Source organism: Anolis carolinensis, chromosome 5, assembly GCF_035594765.1.
Source record: "Anolis carolinensis isolate JA03-04 chromosome 5, rAnoCar3.1.pri, whole genome shotgun sequence".
Classification (NCBI taxonomy): domain Eukaryota; kingdom Metazoa; phylum Chordata; class Lepidosauria; order Squamata; family Dactyloidae; genus Anolis; species Anolis carolinensis.
The window spans coordinates 271272-292299 of NC_085845.1; the positions used below are offsets into that span (position 1 = coordinate 271272).

General features: G+C 56.5%; 1 protein-coding gene across 3 annotated transcripts in view; it reads left to right on the plus strand.

Moving 5' to 3' along the window:
- LOC107983571 (C-type lectin domain family 4 member E) overlaps positions 1-20262 on the plus strand; it is a 146836-nt gene extending 126574 nt beyond the window's left edge. For all 3 annotated transcript variants that reach the window (XM_062982242.1, XM_062982240.1, XM_062982241.1), the window contains one exon: positions 20023-20262. In XM_062982242.1, coding sequence (XP_062838312.1) covers positions 20023-20061 — 39 coding nt within the window. In that variant the 3' untranslated portion in view covers positions 20062-20262. The remainder of the gene's footprint in view (positions 1-20022) is intronic.
- The last annotated feature ends 766 nt before the right edge of the window (positions 20263-21028 follow it).

Here is a 21028-nt window from a genome sequence, read left to right on the forward strand (position 1 = left end):
CGGGCTATTATATTCGTACTTTGGACTCCAACTCCCACCACTCCTCACAGCCTCGGGCCCCTCCCTTTTCCCCCTCCTCCGCTTAAGCTGAGGGGGGAAAGGAGGGCCAGGTGTGTGAGGCATGATCTCATGGCTTCTTGGTCAGGCTTGGGTCGGGCTATTATATTCGTACTTTGGACTCCAACTCCCACCACTCCTCACAGCCTCGGGCCCCTCCCTTTTCCCCCTCCGTGGCTTAAGCTGAGGGGGGAAAGGAGGGCCAGGTGTGTGAGGCATGATCTCATGGCTTCTTGGTCAGGCTTGGGTTGGGCTATTATATTCGTACTTTGGACTCCAACTCCCACCACTCCTCACAGCCTCGGGCCCCTCCCTTTTCCCCCTCCTCCGCTTAAGCTGAGGGGGGAAAGGAGGGCCAGGTGTGTGAGGCATGATCTCATGGCTTCTTGGTCAGGCTTGGGTCGGGCTATTATATTCGTACTTTGGACTCCAACTCCCACCACTCCTCACAGCCTCGGGCCCCTCCCTTTTCCCCCTCCGCCGCTTAAGCTGAGGGGGGAAAGGAGGGCCAGGTGTGTGAGGCATGATCTCATGGCTTCTTGGTCAGGCTTGGGTCGGGCTATTATATTCGTACTTTGGACTCCAACTCCCACCACTCCTCACAGCCTCGGGCCCCTTCCTTTTCCCCCTCCGCCGCTTAAGCTGAGGGGGGAAAGGAGGGCCAGGTGTGTGAGGCATGATCTCATGGCTTCTTGGTCAGGCTTGGGTTGGGCTATTATATTCGTACTTTGGACTCCAACTCCCACCACTCCTCACAGCCTCAGGCCCCTTCCTTTTCCCCCTCCGCCGCTTAAGCTGAGGGGGGAAAGGAGGGCCAGGTGTGTGAGGCATGATCTCATGGCTTCTTGGTCAGGCTTGGGTCGGGCTAGTATATTCGTACTTTGGACTCCAACTCCCACCACTCCTCACAGCCTCAGGCCCCTTCCTTTTCCCCCTCCGCCGCTTAAGCTGAGGGGGGAAAGGAGGGCCAGGTGTGTGAGGCATGATCTCATGGCTTCTTGGTCAGGCTTGGGTTGGGCTATTATATTCGTACTTTGGACTCCAACTCCCACCACTCCTCACAGCCTCAGGCCCCTTCCTTTTCCCCCTCCGCCGCTTAAGCTGAGGGGGGAAAGGAGGGCCAGGTGTGTGAGGCATGATCTCATGGCTTCTTGGTCAGGCTTGGGTCGGGCTAGTATATTCGTACTTTGGACTCCAACTCCCACCACTCCTCACAGCCTCAGGCCCCTTCCTTTTCCCCCTCCGCCGCTTAAGCTGAGGGGGGAAAGGAGGGCCAGGTGTGTGAGGCATGATCTCATGGCTTCTTGGTCAGGCTTGGGTTGGGCTATTATATTCGTACTTTGGACTCCAACTCCCACCACTCCTCACAGCCTCGGGCCCCTCCCTTTTCCCCCTCCTCCGCTTAAGCTGAGGGGGAAAGGAGGGCCAGGTGTGTGAGGCATGATCTCATGGCTTCTTGGTCAGGCTTGGGTCGGGCTATTATATTCGTACTTTGGACTCCAACTCCCACCACTCCTCACAGCCTCGGGCCCCTCCCTTTTCCCCCTCCTCCGCTTAAGCTGAGGGGGGAAAGGAGGGCCAGGTGTGTGAGGCATGATCTCATGGCTTCTTGGTCAGGCTTGGGTCGGGCTATTATATTCGTACTTTGGACTCCAACTCCCACCACTCCTCACAGCCTCGGGCCCCTCCCTTTTCCCCCTCCTCCGCTTAAGCTGAGGGGGGAAAGGAGGGCCAGGTGTGTAAGGCATGATCTCATGGCTTCTTGGTCAGGCTTGGGTCGGGCTATTATATTCGTACTTTGGACTCCAACTCCCACCACTCCTCACAGCCTCGGGCCCCTCCCTTTTCCCCCTCCTCCGCTTAAGCTGAGGGGGGAAAGGAGGGCCAGGTGTGTGAGGCATGATCTCATGGCTTCTTGGTCAGGCTTGGGTCGGGCTATTATATTCGTACTTTGGACTCCAACTCCCACCACTCCTCACAGCCTCGGGCCCCTCCCTTTTCCCCCTCCGCCGCTTAAGCTGAGGGGGGAAAGGAGGGCCAGGTGTGTGAGGCATGATCTCATGGCTTCTTGGTCAGGCTTGGGTCGGGCTATTATATTCGTACTTTGGACTCCAACTCCCAGCACTCCTCACAGCCTCGGGCCCCTCCCTTTTCCCCCTCCGCCGCTTAAGCTGAGGGGGAAAGGAGGGCCAGGTGTGTGAGGCATGATCTCATGGCTTCTTGGTCAGGCTTGGGTTGGGCTATTATATTCGTACTTTGGACTCCAACTCCCACCACTCCTCACAGCCTCGGGCCCCTCCCTTTTCCCCCTCCGCCGCTTAAGCTGAGGGGGGAAAGGAGGGCCAGGTGTGTGAGGCATGATCTCATGGCTTCTTGGTCAGGCTTGGGTCGGGCTAGTATATTCGTACTTTGGACTCCAACTCCCACCACTCCTCACAGCCTCGGGCCCCTCCCTTTTCCCCCTCCGCCGCTTAAGCTGAGGGGGGAAAGGAGGGCCAGGTGTGTGAGGCATGATCTCATGGCTTCTTGGTCAGGCTTGGGTCGGGCTATTATATTCGTACTTTGGACTCCAACTCCCACCACTCCTCACAGCCTCGGGCCCCTCCCTTTTCCCCCTCCGCCGCTTAAGCTGAGGGGGGAAAGGAGGGCCAGGTGTGTGAGGCATGATCTCATGGCTTCTTGGTCAGGCTTGGGTCGGGCTATTATATTCGTACTTTGGACTCCAACTCCCACCACTCCTCACAGCCTCGGGCCCCTCCCTTTTCCCCCTCCGCCGCTTAAGCTGAGGGGGGAAAGGAGGGCCAGGTGTGTGAGGCATGATCTCATGGCTTCTTGGTCAGGCTTGGGTCGGGCTATTATATTCGTACTTTGGACTCCAACTCCCAGCACTCCTCACAGCCTCGGGCCCCTCCCTTTTCCCCCTCCGCCGCTTAAGCTGAGGGGGAAAGGAGGGCCAGGTGTGTGAGGCATGATCTCATGGCTTCTTGGTCAGGCTTGGGTTGGGCTATTATATTCGTACTTTGGACTCCAACTCCCACCACTCCTCACAGCCTCGGGCCCCTCCCTTTTCCCCCTCCGCCGCTTAAGCTGAGGGGGGAAAGGAGGGCCAGGTGTGTGAGGCATGATCTCATGGCTTCTTGGTCAGGCTTGGGTCGGGCTATTATATTCGTACTTTGGACTCCAACTCCCACCACTCCTCACAGCCTCGGGCCCCTCCCTTTTCCCCCTCCGCCGCTTAAGCTGAGGGGGGAAAGGAGGGACAGGTGTGTGAGGCATGATCTCATGGCTTCTTGGTCAGGCTTGGGTCGGGCTATTATATTCGTACTTTGGACTCCAACTCCCACCACTCCTCACAGCCTCGGGCCCCTCCCTTTTCCCCCTCCGCCGCTTAAGCTGAGGGGGGAAAGGAGGGCCAGGTGTGTGAGGCATGATCTCATGGCTTCTTGGTCAGGCTTGGGTTGGGCTATTATATTCGTACTTTGGACTCCAACTCCCACCACTCCTCACAGCCTCGGGCCCCTCCCTTTTCCCCCTCCGCCGCTTAAGCTGAGGGGGGAAAGGAGGGCCAGGTGTGTGAGGCATGATCTCATGGCTTCTTGGTCAGGCTTGGGTCGGGCTAGTATATTCGTACTTTGGACTCCAACTCCCACCACTCCTCACAGCCTCAGGCCCCTTCCTTTTCCCCCTCCGCCGCTTAAGCTGAGGGGGGAAAGGAGGGACAGGTGTGTGAGGCATGATCTCATGGCTTCTTGGTCAGGCTTGGGTCGGGCTATTATATTCGTACTTTGGACTCCAACTCCCACCACTCCTCACAGCCTCGGGCCCCTCCCTTTTCCCCCTCCGCCGCTTAAGCTGAGGGGGGAAAGGAGGGACAGGTGTGTGAGGCATGATCTCATGGCTTCTTGGTCAGGCTTGGGTCGGGCTATTATATTCGTACTTTGGACTCCAACTCCCACCACTCCTCACAGCCTCGGGCCCCTCCCTTTTCCCCCTCCGCCGCTTAAGCTGAGGGGGAAAGGAGGGCCAGGTGTGTGAGGCATGATCTCATGGCTTCTTGGTCAGGCTTGGGTCGGGCTATTATATTCGTACTTTGGACTCCAACTCCCACCACTCCTCACAGCCTCGGGCCCCTCCCTTTTCCCCCTCCGTGCTTAAGCTGAGGGGGGAAAGGAGGGCCAGGTGTGTGAGGCATGATCTCATGGCTTCTTGGTCAGGCTTGGGTCGGGCTAGTATATTCGTACTTTGGACTCCAACTCCCACCCACTCCTCACAGCCTCGGGCCCCTCCTTTTCCCCCTCCGCCGCTTAAGCTGAGGGGGAAAGGAGGGCCAGGTGTGTGAGGGCATGATCTCATGGCTTCTTGGTCAGGCTTGGGTCGGGCTATTATATTCGTACTTTGGACTCCAACTCCCAGCACTCCTCACAGCCTCGGGCCCCTCCCTTTTCCCCTCTGCCACTTAAGCTGAGGGGGGAAAGGAGGGCCAGGTGTGTGAGGCATGATCTCATGGCTTCTTGGTCAGGCTTGGGTCGGGCTATTATATTCGTACTTTGGACTCCAACTCCCAGCACTCCTCACAGCCTCGGGCCCCTCCCTTTTCCCCCTCCGCCACTTAAGCTGAGGGGGGAAAGGAGGGCCAGGTGTGTGAGGCATGATCTCATGGCTTCTTGGTCAGGCTTGGGTCGGGCTATTATATTCGTACTTTGGACTCCAACTCCCACCACTCCTCACAGCCTCGGGCCCCTCCCTTTTCCCCCTCTGCCACTTAAGCTGAGGGGGGAAAGGAGGGCCAGGTGTGTGAGGCATGATCTCATGGCTTCTTGGTCAGCTTGGGTCGGGCTATTATATTCGTACTTTGGACTCCAACTCCCACCACTCCTCACAGCCTCGGGCCCCTCCCTTTTCCCCCTCCGCCACTTAAGCTGAGGGGGGAAAGGAGGGCCAGGTGTGTGAGGCATGATCTCATGGCTTCTTGGTCAGGCTTGGGTCGGGCTATTATATTCGTACTTTGGACTCCAACTCCCAGCACTCCTCACAGCCTCGGGCCCCTCCCTTTTCCCCCTCCGCCGCTTAAGCTGAGGGGGGAAAGGAGGGCCAGGTGTGTGAGGCATGATCTCATGGCTTCTTGGTCAGGCTTGGGTCGGGCTATTATATTCGTACTTTGGACTCCAACTCCCACCACTCCTCACAGCCTCGGGCCCCTCCCTTTTCCCCCTCCGCCGCTTAAGCTGAGGGGGGAAAGGAGGGCCAGGTGTGTGAGGCATGATCTCATGGCTTCTTGGTCAGGCTTGGGTTGGGCTATTATATTCGTACTTTGGACTCCAACTCCCACCACTCCTCACAGCCTCGGGCCCCTTCCTTTTCCCCCTCCTCCGCTTAAGCTGAGGGGGGAAAGGAGGGCCAGGTGTGTGAGGCATGATCTCATGGCTTCTTGGTCAGGCTTGGGTTGGGCTATTATATTCGTACTTTGGACTCCAACTCCCACCACTCCTCACAGCCTCGGGCCCCTCCCTTTTCCCCCTCTGCCGCTTAAGCTGAGGGGGGAAAGGAGGGCCAGGTGTGTGAGGCATGATCTCATGGCTTCTTGGTCAGGCTTGGGTCGGGCTATTATATTCGTACTTTGGACTCCAACTCCCACCACTCCTCACAGCCTCGGGCCCCTTCCTTTTCCCCCTCCGCCGCTTAAGCTGAGGGGGGAAAGGAGGGCCAGGTGTGTGAGGCATGATCTCATGGCTTCTTGGTCAGGCTTGGGTCGGGCTATTATATTCGTACTTTGGACTCCAACTCCCACCACTCCTCACAGCCTCGGGCCCCTCCCTTTTCCCCCTCCGCCGCTTAAGCTGAGGGGGGAAAGGAGGGCCAGGTGTGTGAGGCATGATCTCATGGCTTCTTGGTCAGGCTTGGGTCGGGCTAGTATATTCGTACTTTGGACTCCAACTCCCACCACTCCTCACAGCCTCGGGCCCCTCCCTTTTCCCCCTCCGCCGCTTAAGCTGAGGGGGGAAAGGAGGGCCAGGTGTGTGAGGCATGATCTCATGGCTTCTTGGTCAGGCTTGGGTCGGGCTATTATATTCGTACTTTGGACTCCAACTCCCACCACTCCTCACAGCCTCGGGCCCCTCCCTTTTCCCCCTCTGCCACTTAAGCTGAGGGGGGAAAGGAGGGCCAGGTGTGTGAGGCATGATCTCATGGCTTCTTGGTCAGGCTTGGGTCGGGCTAGTATATTCGTACTTTGGACTCCAACTCCCACCACTCCTCACAGCCTCGGGCCCCTCCCTTTTCCCCCTCCGTGGCTTAAGCTGAGGGGGGAAAGGAGGGCAGGGGTGTGAGGCATGATCTCATGGCTTCTTGGTCAGGCTTGGGTCGGGCTAGTATATTCGTACTTTGGACTCCAACTCCCACCACTCCTCACAGCCTCGGGCCCCTCCCTTTTCCCCCTCCGCCGCTTAAGCTGAGGGGGAAAGGAGGGCCAGGTGTGTGAGGCATGATCTCATGGCTTCTTGGTCAGGCTTGGGTCGGGCTATTATATTCGTACTTTGGACTCCAACTCCCACCACTCCTCACAGCCTCGGGCCCCTCCCTTTTCCCCCTCTGCCACTTAAGCTGAGGGGGGAAAGGAGGGCCAGGTGTGTGAGGCATGATCTCATGGCTTCTTGGTCAGGCTTGGGTCGGGCTATTATATTCGTACTTTGGACTCCAACTCCCACCACTCCTCACAGCCTCGGGCCCCTCCCTTTTCCCCCTCTGCCACTTAAGCTGAGGGGGGAAAGGAGGGCCAGGTGTGTGAGGCATGATCTCATGGCTTCTTGGTCAGGCTTGGGTCGGGCTAGTATATTCGTACTTTGGACTCCAACTCCCACCACTCCTCACAGCCTCGGGCCCCTCCCTTTTCCCCCTCCGTGGCTTAAGCTGAGGGGGGAAAGGAGGGCCAGGTGTGTGAGGCATGATCTCATGGCTTCTTGGTCAGGCTTGGGTCGGGCTAGTATATTCGTACTTTGGACTCCAACTCCCACCACTCCTCACAGCCTCGGGCCCCTCCCTTTTCCCCCTCCGCCGCTTAAGCTGAGGGGGAAAGGAGGGCCAGGTGTGTGAGGCATGATCTCATGGCTTCTTGGTCAGGCTTGGGTCGGGCTATTATATTCGTACTTTGGACTCCAACTCCCAGCACTCCTCACAGCCTCGGGCCCCTCCCTTTTCCCCCTCTGCCACTTAAGCTGAGGGGGGAAAGGAGGGCCAGGTGTGTGAGGCATGATCTCATGGCTTCTTGGTCAGGCTTGGGTCGGGCTATTATATTCGTACTTTGGACTCCAACTCCCAGCACTCCTCACAGCCTCGGGCCCCTCCCTTTTCCCCCTCCGCCACTTAAGCTGAGGGGGGAAAGGAGGGCCAGGTGTGTGAGGCATGATCTCATGGCTTCTTGGTCAGGCTTGGGTCGGGCTATTATATTCGTACTTTGGACTCCAACTCCCACCACTCCTCACAGCCTCGGGCCCCTTCCTTTTCCCCCTCCGCCGCTTAAGCTGAGGGGGGAAAGGAGGGCCAGGTGTGTGAGGCATGATCTCATGGCTTCTTGGTCAGGCTTGGGTCGGGCTATTATATTCGTACTTTGGACTCCAACTCCCACCACTCCTCACAGCCTCGGGCCCCTCCCTTTTCCCCCTCCTCCGCTTAAGCTGAGGGGGGAAAGGAGGGCCAGGTGTGTGAGGCATGATCTCATGGCTTCTTGGTCAGGCTTGGGTCGGGCTATTATATTCGTACTTTGGACTCCAACTCCCACCACTCCTCACAGCCTCGGGCCCCTCCCTTTTCCCCCTCCTCCGCTTAAGCTGAGGGGGGAAAGGAGGGCCAGGTGTGTGAGGCATGATCTCATGGCTTCTTGGTCAGGCTTGGGTCGGGCTATTATATTCGTACTTTGGACTCCAACTCCCACCACTCCTCACAGCCTCGGGCCCCTCCCTTTTCCCCCTCCTCCGCTTAAGCTGAGGGGGGAAAGGAGGGCCAGGTGTGTGAGGCATGATCTCATGGCTTCTTGGTCAGGCTTGGGTCGGGCTATTATATTCGTACTTTGGACTCCAACTCCCACCACTCCTCACAGCCTCGGGCGCTCCCTTTTCCCCCTCCTCCGCTTAAGCTGAGGGGGGAAAGGAGGGCCAGGTGTGTGAGGCATGATCTCATGGCTTCTTGGTCAGGCTTGGGTCGGGCTATTATATTCGTACTTTGGACTCCAACTCCCACCACTCCTCACAGCCTCGGGCCCCTCCCTTTTCCCCCTCCTCCGCTTAAGCTGAGGGGGGAAAGGAGGGCCAGGTGTGTGAGGCATGATCTCATGGCTTCTTGGTCAGGCTTGGGTCGGGCTATTATATTCGTACTTTGGACTCCAACTCCCACCACTCCTCACAGCCTCGGGCCCCTCCCTTTTCCCCCTCCTCCGCTTAAGCTGAGGGGGGAAAGGAGGGCCAGGTGTGTGAGGCATGATCTCATGGCTTCTTGGTCAGGCTTGGGTCGGGCTATTATATTCGTACTTTGGACTCCAACTCCCACCACTCCTCACAGCCTCGGGCCCCTCCCTTTTCCCCCTCCTCCGCTTAAGCTGAGGGGGGAAAGGAGGGCCAGGTGTGTGAGGCATGATCTCATGGCTTCTTGGTCAGGCTTGGGTCGGGCTATTATATTCGTACTTTGGACTCCAACTCCCACCACTCCTCACAGCCTCGGGCGCTCCCTTTTCCCCCTCCTCCGCTTAAGCTGAGGGGGGAAAGGAGGGCCAGGTGTGTGAGGCATGATCTCATGGCTTCTTGGTCAGGCTTGGGTCGGGCTATTATATTCGTACTTTGGACTCCAACTCCCACCACTCCTCACAGCCTCGGGCCCCTCCCTTTTCCCCCTCCGCCGCTTAAGCTGAGGGGGGAAAGGAGGGCCAGGTGTGTGAGGCATGATCTCATGGCTTCTTGGTCAGGCTTGGGTCGAGCTATTATATTCGTACTTTGGACTCCAACTCCCACCACTCCTCACAGCCTCGGGCCCCTCCCTTTTCCCCCTCCGCCGCTTAAGCTGAGGGGGGAAAGGAGGGCCAGGTGTGTGAGGCATGATCTCATGGCTTCTTGGTCAGGCTTGGGTCGGGCTAGTATATTCGTACTTTGGACTCCAACTCCCACCACTCCTCACAGCCTCGGGCCCCTCCCTTTTCCCCCTCCGCCGCTTAAGCTGAGGGGGGAAAGGAGGGCCAGGTGTGTGAGGCATGATCTCATGGCTTCTTGGTCAGGCTTGGGTCGGGCTATTATATTCGTACTTTGGACTCCAACTCCCAGCACTCCTCACAGCCTCGGGCCCCTCCCTTTTCCCCCTCCGCCGCTTAAGCTGAGGGGGAAAGGAGGGCCAGGTGTGTGAGGCATGATCTCATGGCTTCTTGGTCAGGCTTGGGTTGGGCTATTATATTCGTACTTTGGACTCCAACTCCCACCACTCCTCACAGCCTCGGGCCCCTCCCTTTTCCCCCTCCGCCGCTTAAGCTGAGGGGGGAAAGGAGGGCCAGGTGTGTGAGGCATGATCTCATGGCTTCTTGGTCAGGCTTGGGTCGGGCTATTATATTCGTACTTTGGACTCCAACTCCCACCACTCCTCACAGCCTCGGGCCCCTCCCTTTTCCCCCTCCGCCGCTTAAGCTGAGGGGGGAAAGGAGGGCCAGGTGTGTGAGGCATGATCTCATGGCTTCTTGGTCAGGCTTGGGTCGGGCTATTATATTCGTACTTTGGACTCCAACTCCCACCACTCCTCACAGCCTCGGGCCCCTCCCTTTTCCCCCTCCGCCGCTTAAGCTGAGGGGGGAAAGGAGGGCCAGGTGTGTGAGGCATGATCTCATGGCTTCTTGGTCAGGCTTGGGTTGGGCTATTATATTCGTACTTTGGACTCCAACTCCCACCACTCCTCACAGCCTCGGGCCCCTCCCTTTTCCCCCTCTGCCGCTTAAGCTGAGGGGGGAAAGGAGGGCCAGGTGTGTGAGGCATGATCTCATTGCTTCTTGGTCAGGCTTGGGTCGGGCTATTATATTCGTACTTTGGACTCCAACTCCCACCACTCCTCACAGCCTCGGGCCCCTTCCTTTTCCCCCTCCGCCGCTTAAGCTGAGGGGGGAAAGGAGGGCCAGGTGTGTGAGGCATGATCTCATGGCTTCTTGGTCAGGCTTGGGTCGGGCTATTATATTCGTACTTTGGACTCCAACTCCCACCACTCCTCACAGCCTCGGGCCCCTCCCTTTTCCCCCTCCGCCGCTTAAGCTGAGGGGGGAAAGGAGGGCCAGGTGTGTGAGGCATGATCTCATGGCTTCTTGGTCAGGCTTGGGTCGGGCTAGTATATTCGTACTTTGGACTCCAACTCCCACCACTCCTCACAGCCTCGGGCCCCTCCCTTTTCCCCCTCCGCCGCTTAAGCTGAGGGGGGAAAGGAGGGCCAGGTGTGTGAGGCATGATCTCATGGCTTCTTGGTCAGGCTTGGGTCGGGCTATTATATTCGTACTTTGGACTCCAACTCCCACCACTCCTCACAGCCTCGGGCCCCTCCCTTTTCCCCCTCTGCCACTTAAGCTGAGGGGGGAAAGGAGGGCCAGGTGTGTGAGGCATGATCTCATGGCTTCTTGGTCAGGCTTGGGTCGGGCTAGTATATTCGTACTTTGGACTCCAACTCCCACCACTCCTCACAGCCTCGGGCCCCTCCCTTTTCCCCCTCCGTGGCTTAAGCTGAGGGGGGAAAGGAGGGCCAGGTGTGTGAGGCATGATCTCATGGCTTCTTGGTCAGGCTTGGGTCGGGCTAGTATATTCGTACTTTGGACTCCAACTCCCACCACTCCTCACAGCCTCGGGCCCCTCCCTTTTCCCCCTCCGCCGCTTAAGCTGAGGGGGAAAGGAGGGCCAGGTGTGTGAGGCATGATCTCATGGCTTCTTGGTCAGGCTTGGGTCGGGCTATTATATTCGTACTTTGGACTCCAACTCCCAGCACTCCTCACAGCCTCGGGCCCCTCCCTTTTCCCCCTCTGCCACTTAAGCTGAGGGGGGAAAGGAGGGCCAGGTGTGTGAGGCATGATCTCATGGCTTCTTGGTCAGGCTTGGGTCGGGCTATTATATTCGTACTTTGGACTCCAACTCCCACCACTCCTCACAGCCTCGGGCCCCTTCCTTTTCCCCCTCCGCCGCTTAAGCTGAGGGGGGAAAGGAGGGCCAGGTGTGTGAGGCATGATCTCATGGCTTCTTGGTCAGGCTTGGGTCGGGCTATTATATTCGTACTTTGGACTCCAACTCCCACCACTCCTCACAGCCTCGGGCCCCTCCCTTTTCCCCCTCCGCCGCTTAAGCTGAGGGGGAAAGGAGGGCCAGGTGTGTGAGGCATGATCTCATGGCTTCTTGGTCAGGCTTGGGTCGGGCTATTATATTCGTACTTTGGACTCCAACTCCCAGCACTCCTCACAGCCTCGGGCCCCTCCCTTTTCCCCCTCTGCCACTTAAGCTGAGGGGGGAAAGGAGGGCCAGGTGTGTGAGGCATGATCTCATGGCTTCTTGGTCAGGCTTGGGTCGGGCTATTATATTCGTACTTTGGACTCCAACTCCCAGCACTCCTCACAGCCTCGGGCCCCTCCCTTTTCCCCCTCCGCCACTTAAGCTGAGGGGGGAAAGGAGGGCCAGGTGTGTGAGGCATGATCTCATGGCTTCTTGGTCAGGCTTGGGTCGGGCTATTATATTCGTACTTTGGACTCCAACTCCCACCACTCCTCACAGCCTCGGGCCCCTTCCTTTTCCCCCTCCGCCGCTTAAGCTGAGGGGGGAAAGGAGGGCCAGGTGTGTGAGGCATGATCTCATGGCTTCTTGGTCAGGCTTGGGTCGGGCTATTATATTCGTACTTTGGACTCCAACTCCCACCACTCCTCACAGCCTCGGGCCCCTCCCTTTTCCCCCTCCTCCGCTTAAGCTGAGGGGGGAAAGGAGGGCCAGGTGTGTGAGGCATGATCTCATGGCTTCTTGGTCAGGCTTGGGTCGGGCTATTATATTCGTACTTTGGACTCCAACTCCCACCACTCCTCACAGCCTCGGGCCCCTCCCTTTTCCCCCTCCTCCGCTTAAGCTGAGGGGGGAAAGGAGGGCCAGGTGTGTGAGGCATGATCTCATGGCTTCTTGGTCAGGCTTGGGTCGGGCTATTATATTCGTACTTTGGACTCCAACTCCCACCACTCCTCACAGCCTCGGGCCCCTCCCTTTTCCCCCTCCTCCGCTTAAGCTGAGGGGGGAAAGGAGGGCCAGGTGTGTGAGGCATGATCTCATGGCTTCTTGGTCAGGCTTGGGTCGGGCTATTATATTCGTACTTTGGACTCCAACTCCCACCACTCCTCACAGCCTCGGGCCCCTCCCTTTTCCCCCTCCGCCGCTTAAGCTGAGGGGGGAAAGGAGGGCCAGGTGTGTGAGGCATGATCTCATGGCTTCTTGGTCAGGCTTGGGTCGGGCTATTATATTCGTACTTTGGACTCCAACTCCCACCACTCCTCACAGCCTCGGGCCCCTCCCTTTTCCCCCTCCGCCGCTTAAGCTGAGGGGGGAAAGGAGGGCCAGGTGTGTGAGGCATGATCTCATGGCTTCTTGGTCAGGCTTGGGTCGGGCTATTATATTCGTACTTTGGACTCCAACTCCCACCACTCCTCACAGCCTCGGGCCCCTCCCTTTTCCCCCTCCTCCGCTTAAGCTGAGGGGGGAAAGGAGGGCCAGGTGTGTGAGGCATGATCTCATGGCTTCTTGGTCAGGCTTGGGTCGGGCTAGTATATTCGTACTTTGGACTCCAACTCCCACCACTCCTCACAGCCTCGGGCGCTCCCTTTTCCCCCTCCGCCGCTTAAGCTGAGGGGGGAAAGGAGGGCCAGGTGTGTGAGGCATGATCTCATGGCTTCTTGGTCAGGCTTGGGTTGGGCTATTATATTCGTACTTTGGACTCCAACTCCCACCACTCCTCACAGCCTCGGGCCCCTCCCTTTTCCCCCTCCGCCGCTTAAGCTGAGGGGGGAAAGGAGGGCCAGGTGTGTGAGGCATGATCTCATGGCTTCTTGGTCAGGCTTGGGTCGGGCTATTATATTCGTACTTTGGACTCCAACTCCCACCACTCCTCACAGCCTCGGGCCCCTCCCTTTTCCCCCTCCGCCGCTTAAGCTGAGGGGGAAAGGAGGGCCAGGTGTGTGAGGCATGATCTCATGGCTTCTTGGTCAGGCTTGGGTCGGGCTATTATATTCGTACTTTGGACTCCAACTCCCACCACTCCTCACAGCCTCGGGCCCCTCCCTTTTCCCCCTCCGCCGCTTAAGCTGAGGGGGGAAAGGAGGGCCAGGTGTGTGAGGCATGATCTCATGGCTTCTTGGTCAGGCTTGGGTCGGGCTAGTATATTCGTACTTTGGACTCCAACTCCCACCACTCCTCACAGCCTCGGGCCCCTCCCTTTTCCCCCTCCTCCGCTTAAGCTGAGGGGGGAAAGGAGGGCCAGGTGTGTGAGGCATGATCTCATGGCTTCTTGGTCAGGCTTGGGTCGGGCTATTATATTCGTACTTTGGACTCCAACTCCCACCACTCCTCACAGCCTCGGGCCCCTCCCTTTTCCCCCTCCGCCGCTTAAGCTGAGGGGGGAAAGGAGGGCCAGGTGTGTGAGGCATGATCTCATGGCTTCTTGGTCAGGCTTGGGTCGGGCTATTATATTCGTACTTTGGACTCCAACTCCCACCACTCCTCACAGCCTCGGGCCCCTCCCTTTTCCCCCTCTGCCACTTAAGCTGAGGGGGAAAGGAGGGCCAGGTGTGTGAGGCATGATCTCATGGCTTCTTGGTCAGGCTTGGGTCGGGCTATTATATTCGTACTTTGGACTCCAACTCCCACCACTCCTCACAGCCTCGGGCCCCTCCCTTTTCCCCCTCCGCCGCTTAAGCTGAGGGGGGAAAGGAGGGCCAGGTGTGTGAGGCATGATCTCATGGCTTCTTGGTCAGGCTTGGGTCGGGCTAGTATATTCGTACTTTGGACTCCAACTCCCACCACTCCTCACAGCCTCGGGCCCCTCCCTTTTCCCCCTCCGCCGCTTAAGCTGAGGGGGAAAGGAGGGCCAGGTGTGTGAGGCATGATCTCATGGCTTCTTGGTCAGGCTTGGGTCGGGCTAGTATATTCGTACTTTGGACTCCAACTCCCACCACTCCTCACAGCCTCGGGCCCCTCCCTTTTCCCCCTCTGCCACTTAAGCTGAGGGGGGAAAGGAGGGCCAGGTGTGTGAGGCATGATCTCATGGCTTCTTGGTCAGGCTTGGGTCGGGCTATTATATTCGTACTTTGGACTCCAACTCCCACCACTCCTCACAGCCTCGGGCCCCTCCCTTTTCCCCCTCCGCCGCTTAAGCTGAGGGGGGAAAGGAGGGCCAGGTGTGTGAGGCATGATCTCATGGCTTCTTGGTCAGGCTTGGGTCGGGCTAGTATATTCGTACTTTGGACTCCAACTCCCACCACTCCTCACAGCCTCAGGCCCCCCCCTTTTCCCCCTCCGCCGCTTAAGCTGAGGGGGGAAAGGAGGGCCAGGTGTGTGAGGCATGATCTCATGGCTTCTTGGTCAGGCTTGGGTCGGGCTATTATATTCTTACTTTGGACTCCAACTCCCACCACTCCTCACAGCCTCGGGCCCCTCCCTTTTCCCCCTCCTCCGCTTAAGCTGAGGGGGGAAAGGAGGGCCAGGTGTGTGAGGCATGATCTCATGGCTTCTTGGTCAGGCTTGGGTCGGGCTATTATATTCGTACTTTGGACTCCAACTCCCACCACTCCTCACAGCCTCAGGCCCCTCCCTTTTCCCCCTCCGCCGCTTAAGCTGAGGGGGGAAAGGAGGGCCAGGTGTGTGAGGCATGATCTCATGGCTTCTTGGTCAGGCTTGGGTCGGGCTATTATATTCGTACTTTGGACTCCAACTCCCACCACTCCTCACAGCCTCAGGCCCCTCCCTTTTCCCCCTCCGCCGCTTAAGCTGAGGGGGGAAAGGAGGGCCAGGTGTGTGAGGCATGATCTCATGGCTTCTTGGTCAGGCTTGGGTCGGGCTATTATATTCGTACTTTGGACTCCAACTCCCACCACTCCTCACAGCCTCGGGCGCTCCCTTTTCCCCCTCCTCCGCTTAAGCTGAGGGGGGAAAGGAGGGCCAGGTGTGTGAGGCATGATCTCATGGCTTCTTGGTCAGGCTTGGGTTGGGCTATTATATTCGTACTTTGGACTCCAACTCCCACCACTCCTCACAGCCTCGGGCCCCTCCCTTTTCCCCCTCCGCCGCTTAAGCTGAGGGGGAAAGGAGGGCCAGTTGTGTGAGGCATGATCTCATGGCTTCTTGGTCAGGCTTGGGTCGGGCTAGTATATTCGTACTTTGGACTCCAACTCCCACCACTCCTCACAGCCTCGGGCCCCTCCCTTTTCCCCCTCCGCCGCTTAAGCTGAGGGGGGAAAGGAGGGCCAGGTGTGTGAGGCATGATCTCATGGCTTCTTGGTCAGGCTTGGGTTGGGCTATTATATTCGTACTTTGGACTCCAACTCCCACCACTCCTCACAGCCTCGGGCCCCTCCCTTTTCCCCCTCCGCCGCTTAAGCTGAGGGGGGAAAGGAGGGCCAGGTGTGTGAGGCATGATCTCATGGCTTCTTGGTCAGGCTTGGGTCGGGCTATTATATTCGTACTTTGGACTCCAACTCCCACCACTCCTCACAGCCTCGGGCCCCTCCCTTTTCCCCCTCCGCCGCTTAAGCTGAGGGGGGAAAGGAGGGCCAGGTGTGTGAGGCATGATCTCATGGCTTCTTGGTCAGGCTTGGGTCGGGCTATTATATTCGTACTTTGGACTCCAACTCCCACCACTCCTCACAGCCTCGGGCCCCTCCCTTTTCCCCCTCTGCCACTTAAGCTGAGGGGGGAAAGGAGGGCCAGGTGTGTGAGGCATGATCTCATGGCTTCTTGGTCAGGCTTGGGTCGGGCTAGTATATTCGTACTTTGGACTCCAACTCCCACCACTCCTCACAGCCTCGGGCCCCTTCCTTTTCCCCCTCCGCCGCTTAAGCTGAGGGGGGAAAGGAGGGCCAGGTGTGTGAGGCATGATCTCATGGCTTCTTGGTCAGGCTTGGGTCGGGCTATTATATTCGTACTTTGGACTCCAACTCCCACCACTCCTCACAGCCTCGGGCCCCTCCCTTTTCCCCCTCCGCCGCTTAAGCTGAGGGGGGAAAGGAGGGCCAGGTGTGTGAGGCATGATCTCATGGCTTCTTGGTCAGGCTTGGGTCGGGCTATTATATTCGTACTTTGGACTCCAACTCCCACCACTCCTCACAGCCTCGGGCCCCTCCCTTTTCCCCCTCCGCCGCTTAAGCTGAGGGGGGAAAGGAGGGCCAGGTGTGTGAGGCATGATCTCATGGCTTCTTGGTCAGGCTTGGGTCGGGCTATTATATTCGTACTTTGGACTCCAACTCCCACCACTCCTCACAGCCTCGGGCCCCTCCCTTTTCCCCCTCCGCCGCTTAAGCTGAGGGGGGAAAGGAGGGCCAGGTGTGTGAGGCATGATCTCATGGCTTCTTGGTCAGGCTTGGGTCGGGCTAGTATATTCGTACTTTGGACTCCAACTCCCACCACTCCTCACAGCCTCGGGCGCTCCCTTTTCCCCCTCCGCCGCTTAAGCTGAGGGGGGAAAGGAGGGCCAGGTGTGTGAGGCATGATCTCATGGCTTCTTGGTCAGGCTTGGGTCGGGCTAGTATATTCGTACTTTGGACTCCAACTCCCACCACTCCTCACAGCCTCGGGCCCCTCCCTTTTCCCCCTCCGCCGCTTAAGCTGAGGGGGGAAAGGAGGGCCAGGTGTGTAAGGCATGATCTCATGGCTTCTTGGTCAGGCTTGGGTTGGGCTATTATATTCGTACTTTGGACTCCAACTCCCACCACTCCTCACAGCCTCGGGCCCCTCCCTTTTCCCCCTCCGTGGCTTAAGCTGAGGGGGGAAAGGAGGGCCAGGTGTGTGAGGCATGATCTCATGGCTTCTTGGTCAGGCTTGGGTCGGGCTAGTATATTCGTACTTTGGACTCCAACTCCCACCACTCCTCACAGCCTCGGGCCCCTCCCTTTTCCCCCTCCGCCGCTTAAGCTGAGGGGGGAAAGGAGGGACAGGTGTGTGAGGCATGATCTCATGGCTTCTTGGTCAGGCTTGGGTCGGGCTAGTATATTCGTACTTTGGACTCCAACTCCCACCACTCCTCACAGCCTCGGGCCCCTTCCTTTTCCCCCTCCGCCGCTTAAGCTGAGGGGGGAAAGGAGGGCCAGGTGTGTGAGGCATGATCTCATGGCTTCTTGGTCAGGCTTGGGTCGGGCTAGTATATTCGTACTTTGGACTCCAACTCCCACCACTCCTCACAGCCTCGGGCCCCTCCCTTTTCCCCCTCCGCCGCTTAAGCTGAGGGGGGAAAGGAGGGACAGGTGTGTGAGGCATGATCTCATGGCTTCTTGGTCAGGCTTGGGTCGGGCTATTATATTCGTACTTTGGACTCCAACTCCCAGCACTCCTCACAGCCTCGGGCCCCTCCCTTTTCCCCCTCTGCCACTTAAGCTGAGGGGGGAAAGGAGGGCCAGGTGTGTGAGGCATGATCTCATGGCTTCTTGGTCAGGCTTGGGTCGGGCTATTATATTCGTACTTTGGACTCCAACTCCCAGCACTCCTCACAGCCTCGGGCCCCTCCCTTTTCCCCCTCTGCCACTTAAGCTGAGGGGGGAAAGGAGGGCCAGGTGTGTGAGGCATGATCTCATGGCTTCTTGGTCAGGCTTGGGTCGGGCTATTATATTCGTACTTTGGACTCCAACTCCCACCACTCCTCACAGCCTCGGGCCCCTCCCTTTTCCCCCTCCGCCACTTAAGCTGAGGGGGGAAAGGAGGGCCAGGTGTGTGAGGCATGATCTCATGGCTTCTTGGTCAGGCTTGGGTCGGGCTATTATATTCGTACTTTGGACTCCAACTCCCACCACTCCTCACAGCCTCGGGCCCCTCCCTTTTCCCCCTCCGTGGCTTAAGCTGAGGGGGGAAAGGAGGGCCAGGTGTGTGAGGCATGATCTCATGGCTTCTTGGTCAGGCTTGGGTCGGGCTATTATATTCGTACTTTGGACTCCAACTCCCACCACTCCTCACAGCCTCGGGCCCCTTCCTTTTCCCCCTCCGCCGCTTAAGAGGGGGCCTGAGGCTGTTAGGAATGGTGGGAGTTGGAGTCCAAAACACCTGGAAGGCCGAAGTTTACCCAAGCCCGATCTACACTGTAGAATGAATGTCAATTCGATGCCACCTTAACTGCCATGGCTTTGTGCTGTGGGACCCTGGGAGTTATAGTTTGGCAAGATCTTAAACCTCCTCTGCCACAACGTGCTGGTTTCTGACTGACACTGCTTCATCTGCCATGCCTCAATGCTATGGGGCCCTGGGAGTTGTAGTTTGGTGAGACACCCTAGATCTTCCAGTGCAATAATTCATTTATTTACATATTTATACTCCGCCCTTCTCCTCATGCCAAAGGGGACTCGGGGCGGATCACAGAACATACATATGCAGCAAACATCCAATGCCGATTCTAACAATGACAAGACGGGCAACAGATAGAGGTATATCTAGGCTTTCCCATCTTTCGGCATCTTTGGAGGCTGTGCTCGGTTCCAGCCACCAGGGGGGGCTGTCACTCCATCTCCCTGACAAAGAGCTCTCTTTGTTCTTAACCTTCTTCCTTTTTGTGATCCAACGTGGAGCCTAAAGACCTCCCCGCTTTAATACTTCTCTTATTTATCTGCTGACATTTGTTTTCAAATTGCTTAAGCGGCTGAGGGGGAAAAGGACGGGGCCTGAGGCTGTTAGGAATTGTGGGAGTTGAAGTCCAAAACTATTGGGAATTACTGCACCCACTCTCTGGGCACATATCCCTTTGGAAATAAATGGCAATCATAACCTTATTGAAAGGGGAAATGATGTCATATCCATTTGGCAAATGAATATGTGGAGACCACATTTTGAAAACCACTAGCCAAGAAAAGCATGACCTTGTTAGAAGTCAACCCTTTGAAGAAATGACACTAACAAGCATTCATGTAATGGCACACAGGTAACTCAGCTATTAGACTGAAAACCATGTCTTTGAACTGCCAAGGACACAGACATGCCACTGCAAAAATATATTTGATTAGCAGAGGATGGTTGTTTCTTGGAAGTTGCAGTTTCAGTTGTAGATGCAATTGTAGTTGCCCAAAACATACACACTCCCTTGAAACCTCTTAGTTTAAAATATGCACTGAGTTTAAAAACAGAAACAAAAATGAAGTCTTCTTTGGAAAATAACATATTTTGTTTACTCCTAAACATCTTGTATTAATTCACCATACAGGCACATTTCTTATAAAAGTTCAGTTATGGAAAGGATGTAGCTTCTCTCGGTGTTGAGTACACAGGGTATCATTCTTAATCAATAGTCCATAGTCTTTAAGTATAGTTGTTCCCACTGAAGTCCATAAGCATACATGCATCAATTGAATACTGTAAACTGCAACATGCATCCACCCCCACTGAGGTTTGATCACATACATGCATCCACCTCCACTGAGATCTGGACACATATATGCATCCACCTCCAGTGAGGTCTGATGCAAACACAACGAATACAAAGCAAAGTCCTGTGTCTGAACATGCTCAGTACAATCACATGTCTATAGCTCCTCCCACCCCAAAGAGGTACAGTCAAACTGGCAAATCAACATACACATAGAATTCAGGCTAGCAGATCTACACATTGATAAACAAATAGTGAAAGGCTTGGGAGGCTGCCATTTCCAACAGAAACACCTGAAGGGAGCGCCCAAGTTGGCGCATGCCTGGCGCAGCCCTTGAAGGCGATTCTGTGGCCCTGCGTCCTGGCCTGATGGGTGCTGCCTCTTCTTTTCAGATTCTGGGCGGCAGGCCAACCAGACGGGGACCCTTCTGATAAAGCCTGTGTTGAAATCAGCCACACTTGTACAACAAGGGAGGAGTGCTGGAATAATGTTCGCTGTGAAGAAAAGAAGAGACCTGTTTGTGAGGTAGATCTGAAGCAACTGTTCATATCTTAAAATCTGGAGTCCTTGATCTTCGGGTGAAAATTGTTGTATGTCTAGAACTGATTAAAAAAACATCCAATTCACAGAAAGTGCAGTGTCTGATTGATATCAGTTTGCCGTTTTATGGAACACGGGGCATGAAAGAGTTAACGGCCCTTGAAGGCAATGCCGTGTCCGGCTGCTTCTCTGAAACCGGGGAAGAGGCCCGACTTTGCATCTGGATGGAGGGCAAGGATAAAGGGCCAAGCTCTCCTGCCATTACCCTTTCCCCATTGCCATGGCCCCGCTCAAGGAACCTCACACTTGTGTGTTTTCCGGGCTGTACGGCCAATGTGGTCTAGCAGCATTCTCTCCTGACATTTCACCTGCATTTCTGGCTGGCATTTTCGGAGGATCTGATGGTAGTCTAGCAGGCAATGGCTCTTTCTTGCACCCTAGACATTCCACTCCACTTGCTTCACTAACAAGGGTGTGCAAAGGGTGTTCCTCGTAAATCGATCAAATTTGTTAAATTGGTGCTTTCTGCTTTGGAGTAGGATCTTCTCTGGTGGTATACAACCATATTAGGCGTGTTCATAATTTCATTTTTAATCCATATTTCAGATCAAATTAATTAAATTCATGAATACTAATTGAGTTTGCAGATGACACCAAACTGGGAGGTATAGCCAACACTCCAGAAGACAGAAGCAGAATTCAAAACGATCTTGACAGACTGGAGAGATGGGCCGAAACTAACAAAATGAAGTTCAACAGAGACAAATGCAAGATACTTCACTTTGGCAGAAAAAATGGAAATCAAAGATACAGAATGGGGGACGATGCCTGGCTTGACAGCAGTGTGTGTGAAAAAGA